Here is a 22,427-nt window from a genome sequence, read left to right as displayed (position 1 = left end):
CAGCATGTGGTGTCTCATTTTGCCTCTGTTTTCCACATCACTTCACATAATTAGCACCACAGGAGTGTGACTCCACCTGATCTCTCTGTTGTGAAAGCTGTTGTTTATTCCTACCTTGTGCTGTCTTCTCATTCTTTATCCATGTGTGAATCTTTTAAGCACAACTGTAGTTTGCCCTAATGAAGAGTCTTGGAGGAACCTTTCTGAATGCTTTTGGAAGTTGAAGTAGGCTACCAGTCTGATCTGTGATGCCTTTATACTTGTTAATTGCTTAGAGGAATATTGGTTCACATGACTTCTTCAGCGTTCCCAACATAAACTGCACCATTTGTAAGACCTCAGTCTTGTTCCACCTGGATTTTTTCTCTCTTTTCCCATAGTTGAAAACAGCTGCATCAGGTACTGGCAGGGCTGTGCTTCAACTGCTTTCTGCTGTTGTAGAGAAGCTGATGCTTATGGGTGCAGATGGGAATGAGAGCTCACAGCTCTTGTAGAAAACACACCTCAGGCTGCAGCCTGATGCTGTCCAGCTGTATGCTTCTTGATGTGTCAGCTGGTGTTTTCTAAATTACTTTAGTTTACTTTCATTTGGTCTGTGTTTGTGCTTGTGTGTGTTTTATGGGCCACAGGGGCCTGTGACTTGCAGTGGAATGCTCTCAGTCTGTCATTGAGAAGTAGTACCTCTCAAAACGTCTGCCCTTTCTGAACTTTCATATTTCCTAGCTGTCAGAGGTGAAACAATGTGAGACTAAATCCAAAGTAGGCGTTGTGTTACTGCTTTCTTGAAAAATAACAACAGGAGTTTGATTTTGGTGTATAATTTCTGAAGAAGCATTCATTTAGCATTATAGAAACCTATTGTGTATTTCCTACTGTGCACTTTAAGATGAAGGATTTTTTTTTTTCCCTAATAAACTCCTTAATGCAGTAGTTCAGTATTTTGGTTCTGAGATCTTTCAAGTCTGGTGTTATTCAGGTGTTTTTTCCCTTCTATGATGTTTGTGTTTCTTGCATGTCTCCTTTGTGGAAGCTAGAAGGCAAAATCGACTGGAGCTGAATACTTCCTGGGATGTGTAAGAAGGAAGGGGGAGAGTTTTAAAATGTTACTTAAACCTCTTTAATTGCTTCTTATTTAGGGGATTTATGCAATAGCTGATCGTTCACAGGCAGACTTACATATGGATGTTTCTCACAGGTTACTCCATCTGAACCTTCAGAAAAACTGGTAGAAACTGAAACCTCAAGTGATCATCTTAGCATTAGTCTTTCAAGTTTTTTAGAAAATGAGAAACTCTCATCTCTTTCAAGCTTAGGAGGAGATTCCACAGGTAAGGGATTTGTAACTTTATAGCTTTCTCTGGATAGTTATATTTAGAATTCTGACACAACATTGCTACCTACTTGAGGAGAAATGTATTACTTAAGCATAATTCTGTATAAAATACTTCATCAAAAACTTGTATGAAGAAAATTACAGAAAACCCAACTTTTATTTTGAGGTGAAAAAACAGGATCATTCTGCTCCGACTGTATGAATGTGTCTTGATGCATTAAAGATTATGGAGTTGTTCGGATAGCCTGCCAGGTGATTTATAAAATACCTCTGAAGGGTGAATGGGGTGTTTTCTTTTGTTTCAATAGATGATGATATTGATGATGAAGAGTTCTTTGATAACCAACTGGAAGCTTATTTTGAGCAGCTGATACCACCTGAAGTGACCAGGGGAGACACTGACATAGGGAAGCTTTCAGATGGCTGTAAAGCTCTGAAGCTTCCTGAAAATGGCTTGCTTCAAGTAAGTTTAAGATGGAGTTCCAAACCTAGTATTCCTAATGGCTGTGAAACACAGTAGTATTGTTGAGAATTGTCTGCCAGGGTGGACAAGATATTGATTCATGACAAACCCAAACACTACCCAACAGATAGCATTAAGCAAAGGACTCTTGTTTCTTAATATTTTTTTTTTGTAGTTGATAGCAAATATAGCTCTAAGCAGGAAACAAAGCACTTTAAACGAGATTCTGGCTTTCTTTTCCCTATGCAAGGTTTTCCCTAGGAGAAGAATAAAAAGAAACAAAAGAAGCTAAATAGCATAGCATTGTTTGTATTAATTATCTTATAGTGCTGAGCTAGCAGCCGACAAATATGCTTGTTACAGAGGATCTTTCTGCTTATGTGATAAGGCATGGGGAAATTAGGTAAGTAGTTGGCTGTCCCAAGAGACATTAATCTGGAAGGCTTGCAGAAATGCTCGTGGGTTTCCTGTTATGCTGTTGTCTTTATTTAGGCCTTTGTTCAGATTTTCTACACTCATCTTTGTTGTGGCCTTCTTTCTCCTGATAAGCAGTTCCAGACCTTGTGCAGTCAGTTTTGTTACTTGATCTTGAACGGGGTAAATAACACAAGTGCTAAGGCTATATTACTGTCCTCTGATATGATGGAGACCTGTCCTAGGGTTAATAACTAACATAACATCAATGGTATTTCCTGAAGATGGGTCTTTTCTTGCTGGACTGCTTAAGACTTCATTTCTTAAGCCCTATTATTGTAAGTATGCTTTTCAGATAAAATCTCTTCTATCTCTAAGCTGTAGGATGAGAAAAAGGAATAAAGACTTGAGCAGTTCTTTATTTAAATAGCTGCTAGCAATTCAGCATCACCTGTTGATATTCTAGCTTGACCTTTAGAGTAAAGTAACAGTGGGGTAGGATGCAAGTCAGCACTTGCTGCTGTAAGAGCTAGCCTCTGCTTGACAAGTTCAGTCTGTACTGCAGATCAGTCTAATGTTTCAGGGGCTGCTTTTTGGAGTTCTGCTTCTTGTGTATGTGAGTTTGAACTTACTGCAACTCTGAGGTGTTCGCTTGAATGAATTATAGTGCACCTTCTCTACTTTTCCCACTGCTGGTTAGTATCAGGTTTGTAGGTACGCGTTTGGAACCCCCTCAGTCCAGTAGGGGAAACAATATTACTGGTAACCAAGCAAAAGCCTTTGCTAATATTGCAGTCTTATAAAACCATGATTTTTACCAGCATCTGAGTGCAAGGAATTCTTAATGCTGTCTAATATCCATAAAACACCAGCTTTACCTCTTCCTTCCACTCGCAACAAGCTGATTGGATGAACTGCAAGGAAGGCCATCTTTATATCTTGTAAATTCCAGGAGATGAGTGTATTTTCTTTGTAGGCATAGCTAAATTTTATTTTGATGGTTCTATGACAAGAAATTATTTTAACAGTTGTAACTTTTCGCTAGTCTTTGTTACAGTTTAAATGCAACATTGTTCAAAGGACAGTGTGGAGCTTTCTTTTAAGACGTTGATCATCTTGAAAACAAGTTGATTTCTTTTCTGATGAAGGATTGTTTTATTTTTTCTTTTTACAAATACTTTAGTGTTTGCTGGCATTAATGCTTATTTCATTTTGTACAACTAGTTTTTATAAAGAGCTTTTCAATCACCAGCTTGATTACCGAGGTCATAATCTTCAAGGTTTTATTAAACATGTAGCATCATGAGGCTGTTTTTGCAAGGGAGTAAATGCTCTCCTGAAGTCTGTGTGAGGAGGGTAAGCAGAGAGCAACAGCTACCTGGTGGTTTGTCTTAGACCACCATTTCTCTCTTACAGATTGCTTGGTGTCTGTAACTCTGAATGAAAACTTGATACTTACATGCTTGACCAGAACAGTGAAGTGTGATTAATTGAATCATGGTTGCAAAGATTATGATTATTCTAAGGATGTGTTGTCTGTCAGCTTCATAAATTTCCCACTTGACTTCAAAAATTCCAGGCTGTGGGAAGTGATTTGTTAACCCTTTCGATGGCACTCTGCACAGGTTGCCAGTTGTTGATGGACAGCTGTATGTGAGGAATAGAATAGATGACTGTTTTAAGACCGTGTGGCCATGGCGAAGAGTGAGAACAGCAGAGCTGTGTTCTCTGACCTCAGGCTTGATGTAAATAGAGCAAGATGCTGCTGCTTCACTGTGGCTGTAGATGGGCAGTGGGGTAGTGCCAAAAGGTTCCAGGTTGGGGTTCTCATTCAGTGATAGACTCGGAGAAGCAATAGTACAGTGCCCTTGTTAAAGAAAATGAAATAACATAGTGGGACTAAAAAGGAAAGAGATGCCCCACCTTCTTGCTCTGTACATACTGAAGGCAGATTGGTGGACTAGCATAGCCAGCGGTGTGTTTTATTTTTCTCTTCAGCATTGTGGGTGTGATGTAACTTAAAATTTTTATTTCCTTTTTTTGAGGATTTCCAGGATCTCAGTATGTACCAGGCTGTGACAGGAGGAGACTCAGGAAACGCCAGTGATGAAGGTTTGCAAAAGCAAGGGATGACTGGGTGTCCTGTGCAAATAGAAAAACTGCCCCGACCAAGAAGACAGCTGGTAAGGAGTTATCTCTTAAATATATGTAGAATAAGGCTAGCATAAAATAAACATGGTTGTGCTTTTAAACTTATAAGAGGTTGAACTGACAACCCCAACTTTCTTTAGAAAAGACGAATAGTAAGGCTTTGTTTTTTGAATATGTTTTTCAGCCATGGTTAACTTGACTATTTTGTACCTAGAGCTATTAACACAAGCAATTAACAAATGCGATTCTGACAGTTAAGAATAACTGTAATAACTTGATTTTTTTTTTTTTTTTTCCTAAGAATTCCATGACCAGCAGAGATGTGCTGGAATCCTGCAGTGCTGCTGAGTTGTGTTTAGATTCACTGTATCTTCAGTGCATCAGCAGCCACAGAGCTGATGGCGAGGGTGCTTTTTCCAAGCAGAAAGTACGGTCCTCTGAGCATCAGTCTGCTGCTTCTGATGGTCAAGTACTACATTCAGCAGAAGGGTTTCTGGAGCACTACACCAATCCTAGAATTCCTCTTAGTGCAGATGAACCTGCAGCTGTCCCAGGTGCAACTGCGTGTGAGGTTGGCCTCTCTGATACTTACTTGTCTCCAACTGCAGACAGCTGTCAGAACAAAAGTTTAGCTACAACGGACTCAGGTATGTTGTTTTATATATAACATAACTATGCCCTGTTGCGTGGAAAAAGAAGTAAAATTGTAAGCTGTGCCTTTTTCTTTAGTAAAAAAAAAAATCCACGATTTCTTTATAAATAAGAAAAAACGTAACTTGAATAAATTGTTTTTGTTTTTATAAATTACTGATTGATGGCTATTGCAAACTGTTGCTTCTTTGGCAGAGCTGCTGCAACTTGAAATTGCAGCTACTTGATCTACAGTAACTTGTTGCTGGCCTTTAGTGAGTGGATTCATTTAAATTCAAGACATTTTGCCTCTTTCCTTTTATTTTAATCATCTAGGCATCATTTGTTGTATATTTCAGGTGATGCACCACATAGCATTGTTTATCAAAATGAAGAAGGCAAGTGGGTGACTGATCTTGCTTACTATACTTCATTTGATGGAGAACAAGATTTAAACCTGTCTGAGGATGATAAAATAAATGAGTTCATAACTGGATGTATGTAATCTTTTTCCTTTTTAGTTGGCTGTTCCTATCTGTTAGTATAGTTAAGGAAGCTTTTTCTCTTCCTTTTTTATTTTTTCCACTTTTAAAATAAATGGTGTTTAGTATTCAAAGCCTGTAGGCTTTAGATGCTAAATCTTATTTGAAAGCTGTTGTCATCAGCATATAATGATAGTTTCAGCTGACAGCTTATTTCCATGTTTCTTACTCTTCCCAGTAAGAGTGTCACTGATACCAACTGTATGAGAAAAATAGCTACCCTGTCTGTCATTTCCAGAAGTGTTGGTTAGAATTTTAATTGTTGTTATTCTTTTCATCAAGAAGAGGAAGCCATTGTTCTGTACTGCATGATGGTTATAAGACAGGAAACTGTAAACAAGAAACTATTATGTAAACAAGCAAGTAAATGTGAAAAGAGCTGCTGAATTCTCTGGCTGGTGATTTTTGTGAACTTCTTGGGGATGTCTTGGTGCTGAGTGCTTACGCTTAGCACTGGTACTGCAAAATGTCACTAAGGGCCATTTACAGGACTCTTCTAAGAAATTCTAGGCTTTTTGAACCTTTCTCTACTTCAGTTTTAATTTTCCTTTACCTGTCTCAGGCTGATCTTCATGAGAGTCTGTGTTTGTCGTACAAGATTGGGTAGTATGCATGTAGTGCTGTGGGCAAATAAATTCCTCAGCACTAAAATGTATTGTAAACAACTGTCTTACCATACAGGCTTAAGCATTGTATGCAGTGGAGTTTCTCTCCGCTGAGAAAGAAGTTTGCTTTCCTCAAAAGCAACGAAATTCCAACTTCCCTTAAGTAATTTTTATAGACAGCAAACTTTGGCCATGTTAACTTGCACAGGTATTTCGTGAACTGATACAAACTGAACCAATCTCTTTCTTTTGCTTAAGTTCAGCACTTAATTTTCTAACCTGAGTGTTGTCTAAGTTGGTTTGGAAGCTCTGTTCTACCTAGTATAGATAGCAGAACCAATAATTAATATAATTTGCTTTCAGGGCAAGGTTATAAGAGGCCTTCTGTACTGAGCTCTAAGGTAGCTAGCCAAATGCTTCTTTTACTGGGGTGCCTAAAGGTTAGGGAATGCTGTTTTAAACCAACTTCACATGAACCTTTCTTGCTATCATGTGAGGAATAACTCCTGGTTTGTCCCAGGTTGTCTTGGATGTAGAATTAAGCATCTTTCCCTCAAAGTTTAGTTTAATGATGCAGAATAGTAATGGCAACTCTTATTTAATACATGTCTTCTTTGATTTTAAGCTGAAGCAGCAGCAGTGATTGCACAAGACCAGGAAGAGTTTGAGAAAGCGCACAGACTTTTGCAGGTAAGTAATGATCTGAATGCAGGCAGAATAACTGCCTTTTGTTTACAAATGACAATTTTTGTCACTTCTTTGCAGGCAGAAAAAGTAGACATTCTAAATGCATCTGAATTAGCAAATTCTTCATGGAAATCTGCCGGCAGCTGCCTTCTGCCAAAAATGTCTGATGTTAGTAAAGATGCCAGCTACTTACGTTTGTCTCTGGGGGAGTTCTTTGGTCAGAGGTCTGAAGCTCTTGGTTGTCTTGGTGGAGGCAGCGATGTGAAACGGGTATGTATCTCAGTGTTATGAGAGGCAAGGGAAGGATAAGAAAAAGCAGGACTGCTTTTTTTGTTGATGTCATAGTTGTTTCTGAGAACTGCTTCTAATTCTGCATGCATATACAACAAGGATGAGTTGTTTTTTGATTCTCATTTGATATTTATGATGTGAAGGGATGACTAGTATTACCAAGGAATCTTTATAATTAATTCTTGGTCAAAAAAGGGTTATAGAGAGGGAAGGTAGGCCTTGTTACAGGCTGCTTGCTGGAGATAAGAGCAAGCAGTCCACAGAGTTGAATGGAACACTACTAAGAGGGAAATTTGAGTGAAGTGTCTCTAAATGGCTGTTGATAATTGTGCTATCTAAGCAAAAGCTCACTTCCAGTAAAAGCATAATCATCTAGACCTCAACTTACCAATAGTCTTTTATGTGTTTCTTACCTGCTGTTGGGTAGACAGTATCTCACCTGTGCTGCAGACAAACAGAACACAAGAGAGAGTTGTGTATAAGGGGATATGCTTGTGTAATTCAGTTTTGTCCTAGTGTACTGGTAGAGTGAGCATGTTCTGTACTGCAGAACTGATGAGAGCACATGTATTTATACCAGTTAGACAAAAGAAAGTACATTTTCTGCTGTTTTTTTTCATTTTTGTGTGTTGTATGCTTTTATTTTTTTTGTTATTTAAATAGCATTGTATGTATGTCAGGGAGGCATTTACAAAGCTAGGAGGCATATGTTATTTCTCAGCCAAATACCAACTGAGGAGACACTGGCTGAAACTACTTTGCATACCCACTGGAACTGTGGGTATTTCATGATTGAATTTACTAATGTTGTATTCTGGGTTGTCTCTTTTTTTTTTTTTTTTTTTTATAGCCTTCTTTTGGCTACCACATTACATCTCCGAAGACAAGGCAACCTGTTGCTTTGCTAAGGCAATTTGATGCATCAGTAGCTGACTCTACCCAAGAAACTTCACAATTTTCTGAAGTGTTTCCAGGTAATTATAGAGCAGGATGAACCTCAGACCAGTAGTTGTAACGTTAACGAGGAGTTATTTGTGTATAACTGTTAAAGACTGTACAAGTATGTGATAGAGACTGGAGAGAAGTATGTGATAAACTCATTGTAATCATCTTAATCACTTTCAGGTGTGGGAGGGTGCAGATGGAAGGTATTCACACCAAAGAAACACAAACCCTAAAGCGTTGTGTGAGAGCATTCCAATACCAACTAGTAAACTGGATTGCCCGGGCCACTTCCACATTTTCAGTTGCTGGATAAATACCAGAATGTCTTGTAATAATTAAAGCATGTTCAGGGTTTACCTACTGAAAAAGCTATATAGTTGTGTTGGCAAAAGAACAGCAACAACAAGCCCAACAAAAACAATGAACCACAAATACAGGAAGTTGATTTATTTTCCATTTAGATATAGAGGATGTAGGGAAAGTAGTTGATCAGGTTATAACTGTCTGCGTGTGTATATACAAGTCTAACTTTTCCTTCCATCTTTTAGAATAAATAAGTAATTATACTCCTGGGATATCTGATTAAAGAAAGAATAAGGAAATTCCTCCAAAATCTTATGTGCAAAGACCAGAAGGTGCATTTTTGCATAACTTGCATATAAACTGAATGATATATATGTAGGAAATTCATGTAGGAAAAAATCAAAAGATGAGTTCCTTTTAAAGCATCTTTGCTGTTCTTATACACTTATATCAGCCTTCTGAATCCATTTGTAGCATAATGCAGTGGCTTACATAAACTTCTACAGTGATGAAAACATCAGTTAGATTTTTATGTAGGACATTTCCTTAAAAGCAACTTTACAGCCATTATTTTCCCAGGTCTGAGCCCTTCCAAATATTTTTAAAGCATCCCTAATTATGTTATTTTGCTTGTTTTGTTTTCTTTAAACCTAGTGCTGCTGTGCTTAAATTCACTCTACACTAGTCTGGATTTTTGTTTACAGTTTGTTTAAAAACAAACAAACAAGATGTTTCTTGAATCTTGTGACCTTTGTTGAGGTAGAAGCTAGCTGTAATTGCTGCTTTAAGTAATAGGTAAATACCATAGCGTGCTCTGCAAATACTTTGTAAATGCTAGAGAAAGTGGCCACAAATTGACTTAAATACCCAATATATTAATAGCAATTGTCAAGTGAATTTTTTTCAGGAGTACTGGCAATGATCTTTATTAACAATATTAGTATACAATCCTTTTTTAAGGAACAGTAGATGCAGAAGAAACTGAGAGCTTAGTGACCTGAGAAGGTTATTACTTCAAGTACTGAGGATATCCAAACTCCAAATATCTACCACAAGTAGAAGAGTAGCTAAATTAACTGAAGTAAACACACTTCATACTAAGTGTATTAACTTAGTTTGGTAAGCAGAGCTTTTTAATAAATAGTATATAGTGTTCTATGGAGTCTGGATGTTTTCCTTCGAGCAGAAGCTCCTTGGTGATATAATAGCTTCTACATCTCATCAGTACAGTATTTCCTACTTTGTGTTCTGTCTGATAATCCAGAAGATTCTTAATAGACTTGATGGTTTCAGAGAGGTGTCCTTCTCAGTATAATCCTTCAAGATCACCGGTTCATTGCTATCTACCTCTCTCAGACTCCCTAGTATATGAAAAAAAAGTTTTACTCAGTTTTAACTCTTATGGTTTTATGTTAGAGCTGGGTCTACGTTTATGCTACCTTGTGAATAACGTTTTATGGAAAGACCTGTTTAGCTTGTGCTAATATGGTAGGCTACCTGAAAATGAAGTGTGAGCTTGGTATTGTTAACATCACTAATTTTGTTAACTGAATGAAGATGTTCTTTCAATATTATAACTATACAGGCGATTGTTGATGGTTCTTGTATTGTGTTCAACTGGAAAAGACTGTTGTAATGAACAAACAGGACTGTTCACATTCCGTGAATGAAGTTGTTCAAACAGTATACTTGGAAATTAATTGTAGGTCTTTTTCTTTCTTCTTAGAAGACTTGGAAGCTCAAGCAAAAGAACATGCGAGTTCTACCAGCTGCGAAGATGCGTGGTGTAGTGTGGAGGCTGCAGCTGGAATACAAAAAGGCATTAATGCAGAAACTGCTTCCAAAAGTGAAGCAAAGGTATTTTTTTCGTATTTTCTATTAATTACAAGTGTGAACTGGAACAAAAGTCACTTCTGTTGTTATTCTTTCTTTGAGTAAGGTTAAGTTTAGTCTTTGATCACAACCTACTTCAGCCTTTTATGCTGATAACTTGAATCCTAGCAGAAGTCTTTTACTTCTTAGACTAATTTCATTAGATTATTATGAGCTATGAAGTAGGTCTGGTCGTACCAGCACTGAATAGAAGAAACAGCACCTTTAACCTGCTGATCAATCTCTTCTTGCTGCAGCATAGATTGCTGTTGGCTTTTTTTTCTACAAGGGGATGTTGTTGGCTCATGGTCAACTTGATGACTACCTGGACCTCTGATTTCTTTTCTACCAAGCTGTTTTCCAGCTGGTCAGTCCCTAACCAGTACTGGTGCAAGGACTTATTCTTCCCCAGGCTGAAAGGCATTTTTCTTTGAAATTCACAATATTTCTCTCATCCTGTTTCTCCAACCTACTGAGGTCTTTCTGAACTCAGCCTGCCCATCTTATGTATGAACCACACCTTTGCAGACTTGCTATGAGGCTGTGCTCTGTTCCATTATCAACGTCACTGATAATGATACTGGCACAACATCCTTCCCTGGGATGCCTCATTATGGACCTCAGGCTACTCATAGCCTCCTGACAGACTGTGTGCCCTGATAACAACATGTTACAGCCAGTTCTTAGTCATAATCTCCTTGTCCACTCCATAAATCAATGGTCTTTTTATGAGGATACCGTGAGGTCTTGTGTGGATATCTATGAGAGGACATAAATGCAAGTTCACAAAAAGAAATCTTATCTACAAGAGAGATGGGAAGAGATTATGATCTAGAGGTGACATTGCCTAGTTATGCCAGTGTTTTGCTAAGAATAGGCAGTGTGCAAATTCAATAAGTCATGAGACTTCAGAGATGCAGAGAAGCGTGGAATTGATTTTGTTTCACTTTGTTGAGAGGCAGATGATTGGAAGTTATTTGGGAAGATAGTGTGTGTTTGGTCAGTTTCCTCCCTACTCTGCCTTTGGTTGTATTTACTTGTAGTCCCTAAAACCAAGTTAAGGCAGATAGGAGAATTTTATGTGTATCAAGTTGCCAAGTTTTAAAGGAACAGAAGCTTCCTAGCAGGCAATCCTTATGGCAAGCAGTCTTGGAAAATCAGTGATTTTCCTGTTGTGGTGTTTCTCCTTGGCAACAGATTAAGCCTGGGGCAACAAGAAATATTAATATAATATCAGGCATTCCACATCTGGCATAAATTCAAATACAAAATCATTCTTCATTTGGTGCTTAATCTGTTTTTCTTTGTTGTAGGATGGAGTTAATGAAGACAAGTTGGAAGGTGGCTTATCTAATCATTCTGACTCTGTCCTCAGTATTAGCACAATTGCCTCTGCTATTGCTAATGCTTCTTGCAGTGCTGATCCTTCCCAATTGGCTGCTATGATGATGACACTCTCCAATAAAAACAGAAAAAAGTGTTTCCTTCCTGGAATTGTTAAAGAGATGGAACTCACAGCTGATCAGGCATTATCCAGCCATGTGGAAAACAGTACATTTGATATGGAAAAATATCTCAAAAAAACAGATGAGATGGGACATGAAAGTGAGCGTGAGAGTATTGTAAAACTTGAGACATCTGTCCAGAACAGTATGTCTGAAAGCACTTCAATGGGTGAAGTGAGAAACAAAGAAACTCTTGTGGAAGACTTTTTAAATGATCATAATGAGCAGCGACTAACAGAGAAGCAGTTTCTGGATTATTTGAATGCAGAAAATAGTACTCAGAATATCTCTAGCTCATCTGGTGCTTCCAGGCATGAAGACAGAGCTGCAAATAGTGTTAAGTATTCAGAAAAGTTATCTGATATATTAAATAGTAAACATGTGCAGTTGATGAGTGCTACTCTTAAATCTGATGTGCTGGATATCCAAACTTCACCTAGTAGAAACAAAGCACAGACATGTGAAACTCCTTTAGCATCTAAAAGGGAAATGGCACAGAGACTTCTGTTTGCTCAGGAGGCTGACAATCTTACTAGCAGATGTTGTAGCAGGGAAGATGGAGGAACAGCAGATCAAGTGAAAAATGCTGTTCCTGAACCATGTAATGATTTGGAGAGAAGTACAAGAAACATCGTGCCACTCAGCAATGTAAAATCTACCAAACAACCTGATAAATATGTCTCAGTAAGTCCTACAAAAGCAAAGCCTGTGCAAAAATTGAACCCTGATGAAGAGACGCAAAGCACAAAAGTGGAGGAGAGAGCCAAAGAGAGCAGTGCTGCTGGCAGTGGGAACATGAAGCATGTAACTTTTGAGAAGCTCTCTCCAACTTGCCAAAATAGTGGTGGTAAGTAATTGTAGCTAGTAATCTAAAAAGATGAAAGCAACCAGTTGTAGAAAAGGCTTTTCTTGAAAATAGACTTGTTTCCTGTGCTTATACACTTACAAAATTCTGTTTATTTATCAGAGCATCAATCCGTGCTCCCTGAATGTGACTTGCAGCCTTTAGAGGATGAGCAGTATAGCTTCAGGCCTTCAACTTCACCGCTGATTCACTCTTCTCCTAGTGACACTTCTGGAACAGCATTTTCAGGGTAAATTTTTTAGCGTGGGTTATAAGAATTGCTGCAGTTTCATGGGGATCTTGGAGTCATCAGGTTTTAAAGTAAATATTGTTTTTGACTTCAGTTTATAGAAGACTTTTTTTTTTTTTTTTTTAAGACTGGGACTTTGTTCTGTGTGTAAGTTTACTCTTAGGTTTTAACGTGTGTGTGGAGGAGCAGTCTTAAGCAATTGTGGTTTTATTTCCCTTGCTGGTATGATGATAGAGTTGCTGGACAGGAATGTATCTGTTTCTGCTCAGGATTGTCCAGTAATGCAAGAATACAGAATACTCAGCCTGTAGCTAGTCAGATACTGCAGATACTTAAACCTTCGTGATGATGGAACTGTCAACTGCGGTATTTAGTCTTTATTCATTTTTTGTTATGGTTCTAGTTATGTAATAACAAAGCTTGATATTGTATACAACCAATGATGGCCTGGGTTGTTGTTGTGTTTTTTAAAGTTGTATTTAGGTCAGTTTTGTTTTCTAATTCATATCACTGCTTGTGGTGAGAGAATAATTAGAAATATTTGTATTACTTATGAACACTTTCATATTTGAAACTGTAATTTTGTCCCCAAGATTTCAGCATTTCTTAGCAACTGAATGGGTAATTTTTTTTTTTTTTTTTTTTTTTTTAAATGAGTTCCAGTAATAAGAGGAGCTGTGTGAATTGTAGGATTGCTACCAAGTCTTGTGGTTTTAAACATATGCTATGGCCAGTGGCAATTCATTTTCTTGTGGGCATGCATTCTGTGTTGTCTGACATACTTCCTATCTGTTTTTCAGGTCTGAGGCTGATTTTATTAGCACATCACATCATCCAAAATCATCTTGCAAGGAGAGTACTGTATCATCTCAGTCAGTTTACTCAAGCCCAAGCATGAGCAGATTAACATATGTCTCTGAATCTGACAGTACGCTTAAGAATGCATCTGTAATGTGTGATCCAGAGACACACTGGGTAAGAAAATCTATGACTGTAATTATGTCCTATGCTCTGCCCTATGAACTGTTACATGGCCAAAATCATTTTTAATGGTTAGAACAGCCTGGAAGGTTCCAGAATAGTTTAGTGTACACTGTGCTTAGCAAGAAGGTATTGTGCTTTTCCCTCTTTTCTTCCCTACTCCCAAGTTTCAGAAATTTAAATTCTGAAGTAGGTTTTGTTAAATTACAAACCCTCGTGAATGTAAGAGTAAACCATTCAATGGACTTCTGGAAAATGCTGGAGTTGGTGTATTTTTTTCCATGTTTTTCTGAGTTGCTTCTTGAGTAATTCTGTTCTTGGAATGCAGTGCAGCATTCTAGCAGCAGTTAGCAGGCTCTTTATCTGCTTTTTTCACCCCTGAGGCTCCCTTTCTGTTTTGTTTCATTTTCTGGTAAGAGTGCTTCCCTTTGCCTACAACCTAAGAAATGTTTATCAATGCATATTTTAGCTTCCACCAATTGATTTCAGGACTGAAAATACCATTTGTCTACCTCCGATAATCATTCTCACTGTTCTTACTGATTTAGTAAAGAGTGTATATCAGAGTGAAACTTCAGTTCAGACTTGCAATCTTATGCTGATTAAGATAGTTAATATTCTCTAACCTCAGTCCATGGTTTCTTTGGAATCTGAGATCTTTGTTATGCTTCCCCCCTCCAAAATGTGCAACCATGTGGATGAAACTTTAAAACAAACAAGTTCAAAATCTCTTAGATTACAAAATGAGTGATGCCATTTAAACTTCCACTGAGATAGGTACAACATCTTAATTACTTTAGAATTTCTCTAATGGTTAGTAGAAATGTTCACTGCTAGATGTATTTTTCATTTGTAAGTATGAGAAAAATACTAAAAATTTCAGGTCTATGGGAGGACTTTGATAAGTAAATCGAGGTGGGGAGGAGGAGAAGGATGATACAATTGTTGCAAAAGAAATCACCACCAGCAGACCAATGCCCAGGCAATCTCCAAGGAACAGTTACTCTGGAAAAAATACGCCACAGTTTTATTTCTGAATGTATGGAGTATTTCTTTTTTGTCAGCTGTCCTGACCATCTCCCCTCCCAGTTTCTTGTCCACCCACAGCTTTACTTACTGCTGTGGTGAAGTGAGAAACAAAAGTGACCTTGACTCTGCCAACATTGCTCAGCAGCATTTGAAACATCAGCATGTTATCAACACTGTTTTCCTCACAAATCCAAAACATAGCACCACAGGGCTGCTGTGAAGAAAACTGGCTTCATATCGAGCAGATGCCATACACCTAGTTACATGTGACTTCAGATAGCAAACAGGCTGAAGCAATAGGCTTGCTTTCTCAGAGTAGATAGTCACAGATGTCTGAAGTCTTGTTTTTGTAACAATTGACAAATTTGATCACTTAATGGTAATGGCTGGTGGTACCAATATTAGGGTCTGTTCCATGAATCCTGTTTGCTTTTCTAGAATGTGTAATATTTGTCATAATACTATGTATCACATTTGCTTACCAGAGTGAAAATGCAAGTGAACTAAGTACAACAATAATTCGAGCCAGCCCAACTCCTTCACAGGAGCAAACAAACAAGAATTTAGAAGATTACTTGTGCCAAAGAAACCGCAAAGGAATACAGTTCAGTGTTGATCAAAAATCAGAAGAAAATGAACTTGCGCATCCAGAAAGAAAGCTTGAAGGACGAGGTCAAGAACTGACCAAGGAAGATCTTCCAAAGAATGAAAGGCAGCTTACCTCTGCTGCCTCAAAAGTAGCAGCAACTCTTAAAGAGTTAGACCCTGTTATATCAGCTCTTGCAAGTAAATTCTGCGTCTTTCAGCCACTTCCTGTTAATGTTGGTGCACAAGAAGTATGGCAGGATCGCACAAATAAAGCACAGAGCCAGGGATTGCCATCCTTAAATGCGTTGCCTGTATATCCTGGATTAAGAACTTGTATTCCGATAAATCAAAACGCTCCTGGTGAGCAGTATATTCCTATTTCAAGCTTTAAATCCCACATCACTACCTCTGAAAGTCAAACAGTTTCTTCTGCTGCGACGTTACTTCCAGGCCATTCCTTGGCAACAACTCAATTTGCACAGCAGCATCTAGGAAACATACCATCTACTGGAAACAAAGTTTTACCTCAGTTTCATGGCTGCAGCTCTGCAGGTTTTAGTGTACCACCATCAGGGCTTCCTTACTCCAGCATCTCAGCAGGACGTGTGGAAAATCCAGTTCCAGCAGGAATCCCTTTGGGTTCGAATATTGGTCCCGGTTCTTTGGGTACAGCTGCACTTTGTCATCCACACTCTACTTCCTGGAGCAAGAATACCTTAAATATAAGACCGTGTGCTGTACAACCCCTTGGGACTAGTCGAAATGAGTGGGACTTTTCGGCGTCACCTGGTGTTGGTAAGGCTTATTTAAAGCACATTTTTAAAATAGCTGTGGTCAGGAATAGCTAAAAGTACTATAAAGGAGTAAGTAAATGTAGGAGTGTGTGTGACCACAGCTATTCTTTATGTAAGCTGATATTTGAGAAAAATGATATTACTGATTTTCTTTGGTTAATGGTATCTTCTGAATTTAGTGTCTATTCTTCTAGTCTTCCTAATACCCTTAAAATGTGGTTTTTGTAATCAAGGAAAGTAGATCTCAGCATTCAGTGGTTTTGTGGTTGTGGAAAGGATCTGTTGCACTCTTTGTTGTGAGGGAGAGAAGTTCTAGCTGCAGTTTGTGCTAGGCAAGACAACTCATGTCCTGGAAGTTCAGCTGCACTTTAGCTGAAAAGCAGAAGGCATTTCTGTCACTGTTGTGGGCAGATATTAACAGCCAGTTAAGCCAAAAAATCCCAGAACTGGGGGGCTGAAGCTGCTTTCTGCTTTTTTCAATTCAAATATTTTCTTGATGCAAGAAAGCCTTTCTCAGACAAGTTGACAAACTTGAAGTAAGGATAGCCTAAATGATGCTTTATTCAGGATACTTGGAACTAACAGTAGCATGTTTCTTTCCTAAGGACATGTAAAAGTACCAGAAGAGCTGAAGTTTCCTAATGCCTGCTGTGTGGGAATTGCATCGCAGGCAGCTCTTAGCATTTTTAATCCAACTGAGCGGTGGCTGCAGGTCAGCATTGGAATACTCAGTATATCAGTCAATGGGGAAAAGGTAAATATTTTTCAGTACACTTATAAGCATAAAGCTGTAACCTTATCAGATGTCATACTGTGAAATAGTAGCCTTTAGAGAGTTGTAAGTTCTTCCCAGTTTATAGTTAATATAAACAAAAGCAGTGGTACCTCTCTTAGGCAGGCCTCTTGGTTTATTCCAGTGAGTAGGAATAGTAAGTGTAAGTATCTCAGGATAAGATTGACTTGAAAATTTATCTTGTGTGCATAAATTCTGGTAGGTTTGAGATCACTGCTTATTAATTCCTACCTTTCAAATATAGTAAATATTGCAGTTCTCATGTTAATCAGTTACTAGATGCTGGACAGAAGCCCCAGTAACTTTCAGGCTGACCCTTTAACTCTTTAGATTTAAAGCAAATGCCTACAGTTGAGTCAAATGAAAGTGGGGCATAAAAATGGTGATGCAATAAATGTGGTATTTTGAATGAAGCCGTCCTCTAACAAAAAAGTTTGAAGTTGATGTTGATTTTGCTTTTCAGGTGGATCCTGCAAAATATCAGTGTCTCGTGTTCAAGAACAAAACAATTGTAGGACCCCATTCTACTGATGACCTGAAAATACTTTTCTTACCTTGTCATTCAGGGATCTTCCAGTGTATTCTCAGTGTTTCATCTTGGCCACTTTCTGCAGATGCTGAGACAGTTGTTCAGGCAGAAGCTTTGGCAAGTAGGGTAGTTCTGACAGCAGTTGCTGAAAATCCTATTTTAGAAGTAAGTAACTACTACTTCTGTGGTTTTTGTTGGTGTTTTTTTTTTTTTTTTTTTTTTAATTGGAATTCTGTGGATAATCTAATGATAGTGAAAAAGAGTGGGAATAAAGACTGCTTCTCATAGGAACCTGCAATTTCTTATGTTTAGAATGAATAGGGAATATAAGAGTGTATATATGTATATTAAAAGCTTAAACAAAGGAAGTTTTAATTGTGGAAGAGCACATAGCTGGATATGAAAAATTATTGAGCAACTCTTTGAGAATAATGTCTCATTATTTAAAAGAATGGATGAGTTTTTTAACATATAATGCTTTCTCAGAATTCTGGATATCACAGCATTAAAATATAGTAAAAAGCATTTATTTCCTATTGTAAGGATTTTTTAAAAATCACATGGCATAGGTTTTGTCCTGTTTATTTATTCCTTTGAGCTCATTTATTGTTGCAGAGAGTATTTCCGTTCAGACTAATTCGTAATTAAAAGTGGATGGATGGAATACTTTGTCCATCTTCTGTCTTATGAAGAGCAAGTGGATGGGAGACAGTGTGGTAGTTATTCCAAGAACTAAATTTGGATTTATGTGGTTGTGAATTTATGAGTCTGGTTGAGTAGAAATGTGCATAATGTTACTTCTGGAGATGTCGCAGTGAATTACATTCTTGTCCGTGGCCTTGCTGACAAAAGTCAAATTTTCAGTGTTGACCACAGCTTACAAACCTTTATTTTGGTCTTAAGCTGCTCTGTTAACCTTCTTGGCTAAACTGTATATTTTAAAATAATTTTAGTGCTCCTTTACTCCAGTATATGTGAGTAGGTGTAATACTTCTGTACTTTTTCCATAAGTTTGAATTTAAATGATTTTTCATCAGTAGTTGGACAAAATCCATCACTGTCGGTGTTCTTCATGATATGGCTTCTTGAAACTTGCTTCATCTTTAAATTAAAAGTAAATTCTCCAGTTTCCCTACACATCTTGTTGCACTACTGAGACTGGATAATGTGCCAAATAGAAGTTTGGTATTTTCTTTCAGATCACTGAAAGAAAAGTATTTTGTTATACTAACAAAATTAGCACTTCAGATGTTTTTCTCCAGTTTATCTAGCTATAATGTTACAGGTGGCACATTCTTCTTGCTAGCAGTAATGATAGTTTAAATTTGTTTCATGTTTATGTCATACTAACCAAAATAACCTGACTATGTAATGGATTTTGGTGTGTAAATATTGCACTAATGTTGACTTAAATGATGAGACAATACACGTGAGCAAAAGCCAACTGGGTATATGCACTTTAGAAATCCGAGCAAATGTTGTGTAGATACAACTACCCCCCTGGTAGAAGGTGTGTATTCTATGTGCTGGTATGGCATTACAGAAATAATGCTTCCTGTTGCTTTTGTATTCTAGTTCATTTTTGAGGTTTTCTTTCCTTAAAAGTTCTGCTTTGTCTTAAAACCAGGTGGAAACAGGAAAACAAGATTATCTGGATTTTGGTGACTTGACTTCTGGCAGTTGGAAGGCTCTTCCATTAAAAATCATCAATAAAACCCATGCTTTTGTGCCAATTAGACTTATTATTAATGCAGTAAGTACAGTAGAATTCCTGTATGTAAAAGCTAACTTCTTGTGATACTTAAAATTTTAATACAAACGAATTTTAATACAAAACACTGCTATTTTACTAAAATATACCCTTGACTCTGGATGTAAAATTCCCAAGAAGTGTCTCAGGTTAGTCAGGAAGTACACATTTTTGCTGACTGGTGATCTGATTCAGCTGTAATGGTACCAATGAAAGTGCTTCTGGGACAATTGCACCTTGTCCTGTCTTTCATTTCAGTCAGCCCAGCTGCGGTCTGCTGCCCCTGTGTTGCCTGATTTGAGACAGTAAGGCAGCAGACAGCAGAAAAGTTTATGATGCCTAAACCTTCCCTCTGGAAAGTTGAAGATGGATTGCTCTATTCTAGTGGAATGTGTGCTTTTCTAACAGTTGACTATTGAAATTAGCAGCCTTGCTTCACTGGATCACAGAATGGCCAGGGTTGGAAGGGACCTCAAAGATCATGAATTTCCAACCCCCCTGCCACAGGCAGGGCCACCAACCTCCAGATTTGGCGCTAGACCAGGCTGCCCAGGGCCCCATCCAACCTGTCCTTGAACACCTTTAGGGAGAGGGCATCCACAACCTCTCTGGGCAGCCTGTTCCAGCACCTCACCACTCTCATAGCAAAGAACTTGCTTCATAGAAAGTTTAATGAGTTCTGTCTTCCTTTGCTGGAGGAAGAGCAGATCTGTTTCTGCTTTGTCTCCCACTAGGCAGTAATACCCTCTGTAACTTGCGTCTCTGTGGCAGTGCAGATTTTGGGTTAGTGTCTAGGCTTGCTGCTGTTTGCCGTGGGAAGAGTTTTTTCTTTTCCTCCTTTTGTATGGGGACAAGAGAGAAAGGTCTGGCTTTGTGTTAAGGCTGTGGGTTATCATCTCAGTTACTAGTAAGATTTAGTCTTGCACAGCCCAACTGGTTTAAGCCTTCTGCTTACCACTTCCAGCTCAATTCCTTCTATTACAGAGGATTTCTAACAATTTTTAGAGGGTTTTCTGCACTACGACATACCAGCTGAGACTACAGGCTAATTTTTTATTTCTTTTTTTCAGACTAAATTGCTTAGAGATAGCCTTGCATTTGTCAGCTTTGTCAGTTGTGTTTCAGTAAGTATTTTAATATTCTAAAAATCTCTATTTTGTGGACAGAATGCAGTAGCTTGGCGTTGCTTCACGTTTTCCAAGGAACCAATTAATTCTTCTAATGAGCAATCACTCCAAATGGATACAGTTTCTCAGGTAGCAGCTCCATCTGTTGTAAATCATGTGATCCATGCAAGCTATGATGGACAAGTGAGTAGTTGGAGTTTACTGATTCTTTCTGTTACTGTCTGAAATGCATTCTGATTATCTGAATTCACAGTAATGTTTTTTGTAATCTGTTTGGTTGTTTTTTTTTTTTGCTTTATTTTTTCTCTAGTAATTCCATTCATTCTGTAAGATGAATCAACCAATTTCTTTTTCAGGATCCTGAGGTTTTAACAGTTTGGGTTCTGTTCCATGCACCTAAGAAACAAACTTCTTCTTCAGGTATAGCAATTTGAATTTCATTTCAGCTTACAAAAAAAAAAAAAAAAAAAAAAAATAAAAGCTTTTAATATATGCATGTGTTAGAATTTTAGGAACAGGCTGCAAATTTGAACTGAAATACTCTGTCTTTGTCTTATATGTCCTGATGTTTCCATTGCTCAACTTCTCGTTCAGTTTTAGTTCCTGAAGGAGATGGCATGCTTCTGTGTCTTAATGTTTTAGGCATTAATTGGTTATTTACACTACGGTAGCAGACTGTACGAAGTGGTTATTTATTGCAAAATATGTGGAATGTGCTCTACTCCTTTCACTGAGGTTCTGTGAGACCTGGGTTGTACGTGTGAGTATGTGACTACTAGCAGACTTGCTTAGTTTCTTCATTTGTGGACTTGTCCCTAGATGCCTTGGGTCCAGCAGAGGAATTCTTGGCAAGAGTTGATGTGGAAGTGGATAGCCCAGGACCTAGTAGTGTGATTGAAAGTATTCCTCTCCGAGCAAGAGCTGGAACAGCCAGGATTCATGCTCCAAAGGACTTACAGGTTTGCATATATTTACAGAGTATGTTTTAAGAACAGTTTGCCTCTCCTAGTCTGCTTGTGGCAACATGTTTGTATTTAGAATATAGATGTGTGCATGCATAGGTAGACACTTATTTCCTTTTTCCAGACAATACATCTGTCTGCTAGTGTGGGTTTAACAGCCAAACAACAACTGCCGTTGAAGAATGCTGGAAACATTGGTGTAAATCTGAAACTTAAGGTAGGCTGGCTTTTCCATCTTGAAATCATGTTTTGTGCTGTTAACCTATTTGGAAAAAAAACTAACTAGGGCTAAGCCTTGGGATCCTTGCTTAAATGTGGTTTGACAGAAAAGTTTTCAAGTTTATGTAGAGAATGAAAGATAGCCAGAATTTAGCTCCTGTAAGTGGAAAAAAAAGATGAGAATTTTGTTTGTTGAATTTGCTCAGCTTCAGTTTATTTGTTATAACAAATATATTTTTATTTACATAGATTTTAACAGACTTTTTAAAAGTAGAATCCTGAGCTACATAGCGGATGTTATTTAGCTGATGATGTGAAGTACATTTAGATTAAAGAGGAATTTAAGCACTGGTAAACATTTACAATTTCTAAAAATGCTGTATTTGTTTTCTATGGACAACTTGCCAAGTCAAGTACAAAACTAAGTTATTTTCAGAGAATCTGGGGAATGTATAGACCCAGATTGAAAGGTAACTAGACTCACTGTAACTAGCACTTTGAGGTTAAAGGAAGGGGTGATTGGTCTCATTTTACAGCTAGATATCTCACATTGTCTTACATCTAGATTTTTCACAACGCTGAACCTCTGGGTGAGAACTGGGGGAGCAAATTCCTATGCAATATAAGGGCAGAGCGAGTCTGAGACAATACATGAGACTGAATATCAGGTATTCCCAGTTATGTATAAAAACTGGGAGAAGAACTTGTGAATAGCCCTGCTGAGAAGGGCTTAAGGATCCTGGTTGATGAAAAACTGAACTTGAGCCAGCAGAGTGCGCTTGCAGCATGGAAGGCTGATGGTATCCTGGGTTCCATCAGA

General features: G+C 38.0%; 1 protein-coding gene across 1 annotated transcript in view; it reads left to right on the top strand.

Annotated features, from left to right (window-relative positions):
* Positions 1–22,427, top strand: part of CEP192 (centrosomal protein 192) — a 70,303-nt gene that overhangs the window by 18,785 nt on the left and 29,091 nt on the right. The window contains exons 15-34 of the mRNA XM_052704297.1: positions 1,196–1,328; positions 1,642–1,796; positions 4,256–4,393; positions 4,663–5,008; positions 5,351–5,488; positions 6,764–6,828; positions 6,904–7,095; positions 7,967–8,090; positions 10,091–10,221; positions 11,550–12,588; positions 12,709–12,835; positions 13,636–13,810; positions 15,331–16,228; positions 16,833–16,981; positions 17,484–17,714; positions 19,177–19,302; positions 20,466–20,609; positions 20,783–20,846; positions 21,246–21,385; positions 21,513–21,605. Of these exons, the coding sequence (XP_052560257.1) occupies positions 1,196–1,328; positions 1,642–1,796; positions 4,256–4,393; positions 4,663–5,008; positions 5,351–5,488; positions 6,764–6,828; positions 6,904–7,095; positions 7,967–8,090; positions 10,091–10,221; positions 11,550–12,588; positions 12,709–12,835; positions 13,636–13,810; positions 15,331–16,228; positions 16,833–16,981; positions 17,484–17,714; positions 19,177–19,302; positions 20,466–20,609; positions 20,783–20,846; positions 21,246–21,385; positions 21,513–21,605 (4,608 nt within the window). The remainder of the gene's footprint in view (positions 1–1,195; positions 1,329–1,641; positions 1,797–4,255; positions 4,394–4,662; positions 5,009–5,350; positions 5,489–6,763; positions 6,829–6,903; positions 7,096–7,966; positions 8,091–10,090; positions 10,222–11,549; positions 12,589–12,708; positions 12,836–13,635; positions 13,811–15,330; positions 16,229–16,832; positions 16,982–17,483; positions 17,715–19,176; positions 19,303–20,465; positions 20,610–20,782; positions 20,847–21,245; positions 21,386–21,512; positions 21,606–22,427) is intronic.

This window comes from Tympanuchus pallidicinctus, unplaced genomic scaffold, assembly GCF_026119805.1.
Source record: "Tympanuchus pallidicinctus isolate F22 unplaced genomic scaffold, pur_lepc_1.0 scaffold5, whole genome shotgun sequence".
Taxonomy (NCBI): Eukaryota; Metazoa; Chordata; class Aves; order Galliformes; family Phasianidae; genus Tympanuchus; species Tympanuchus pallidicinctus.
This window is presented reverse-complemented; position numbering and strand designations above follow the sequence as displayed.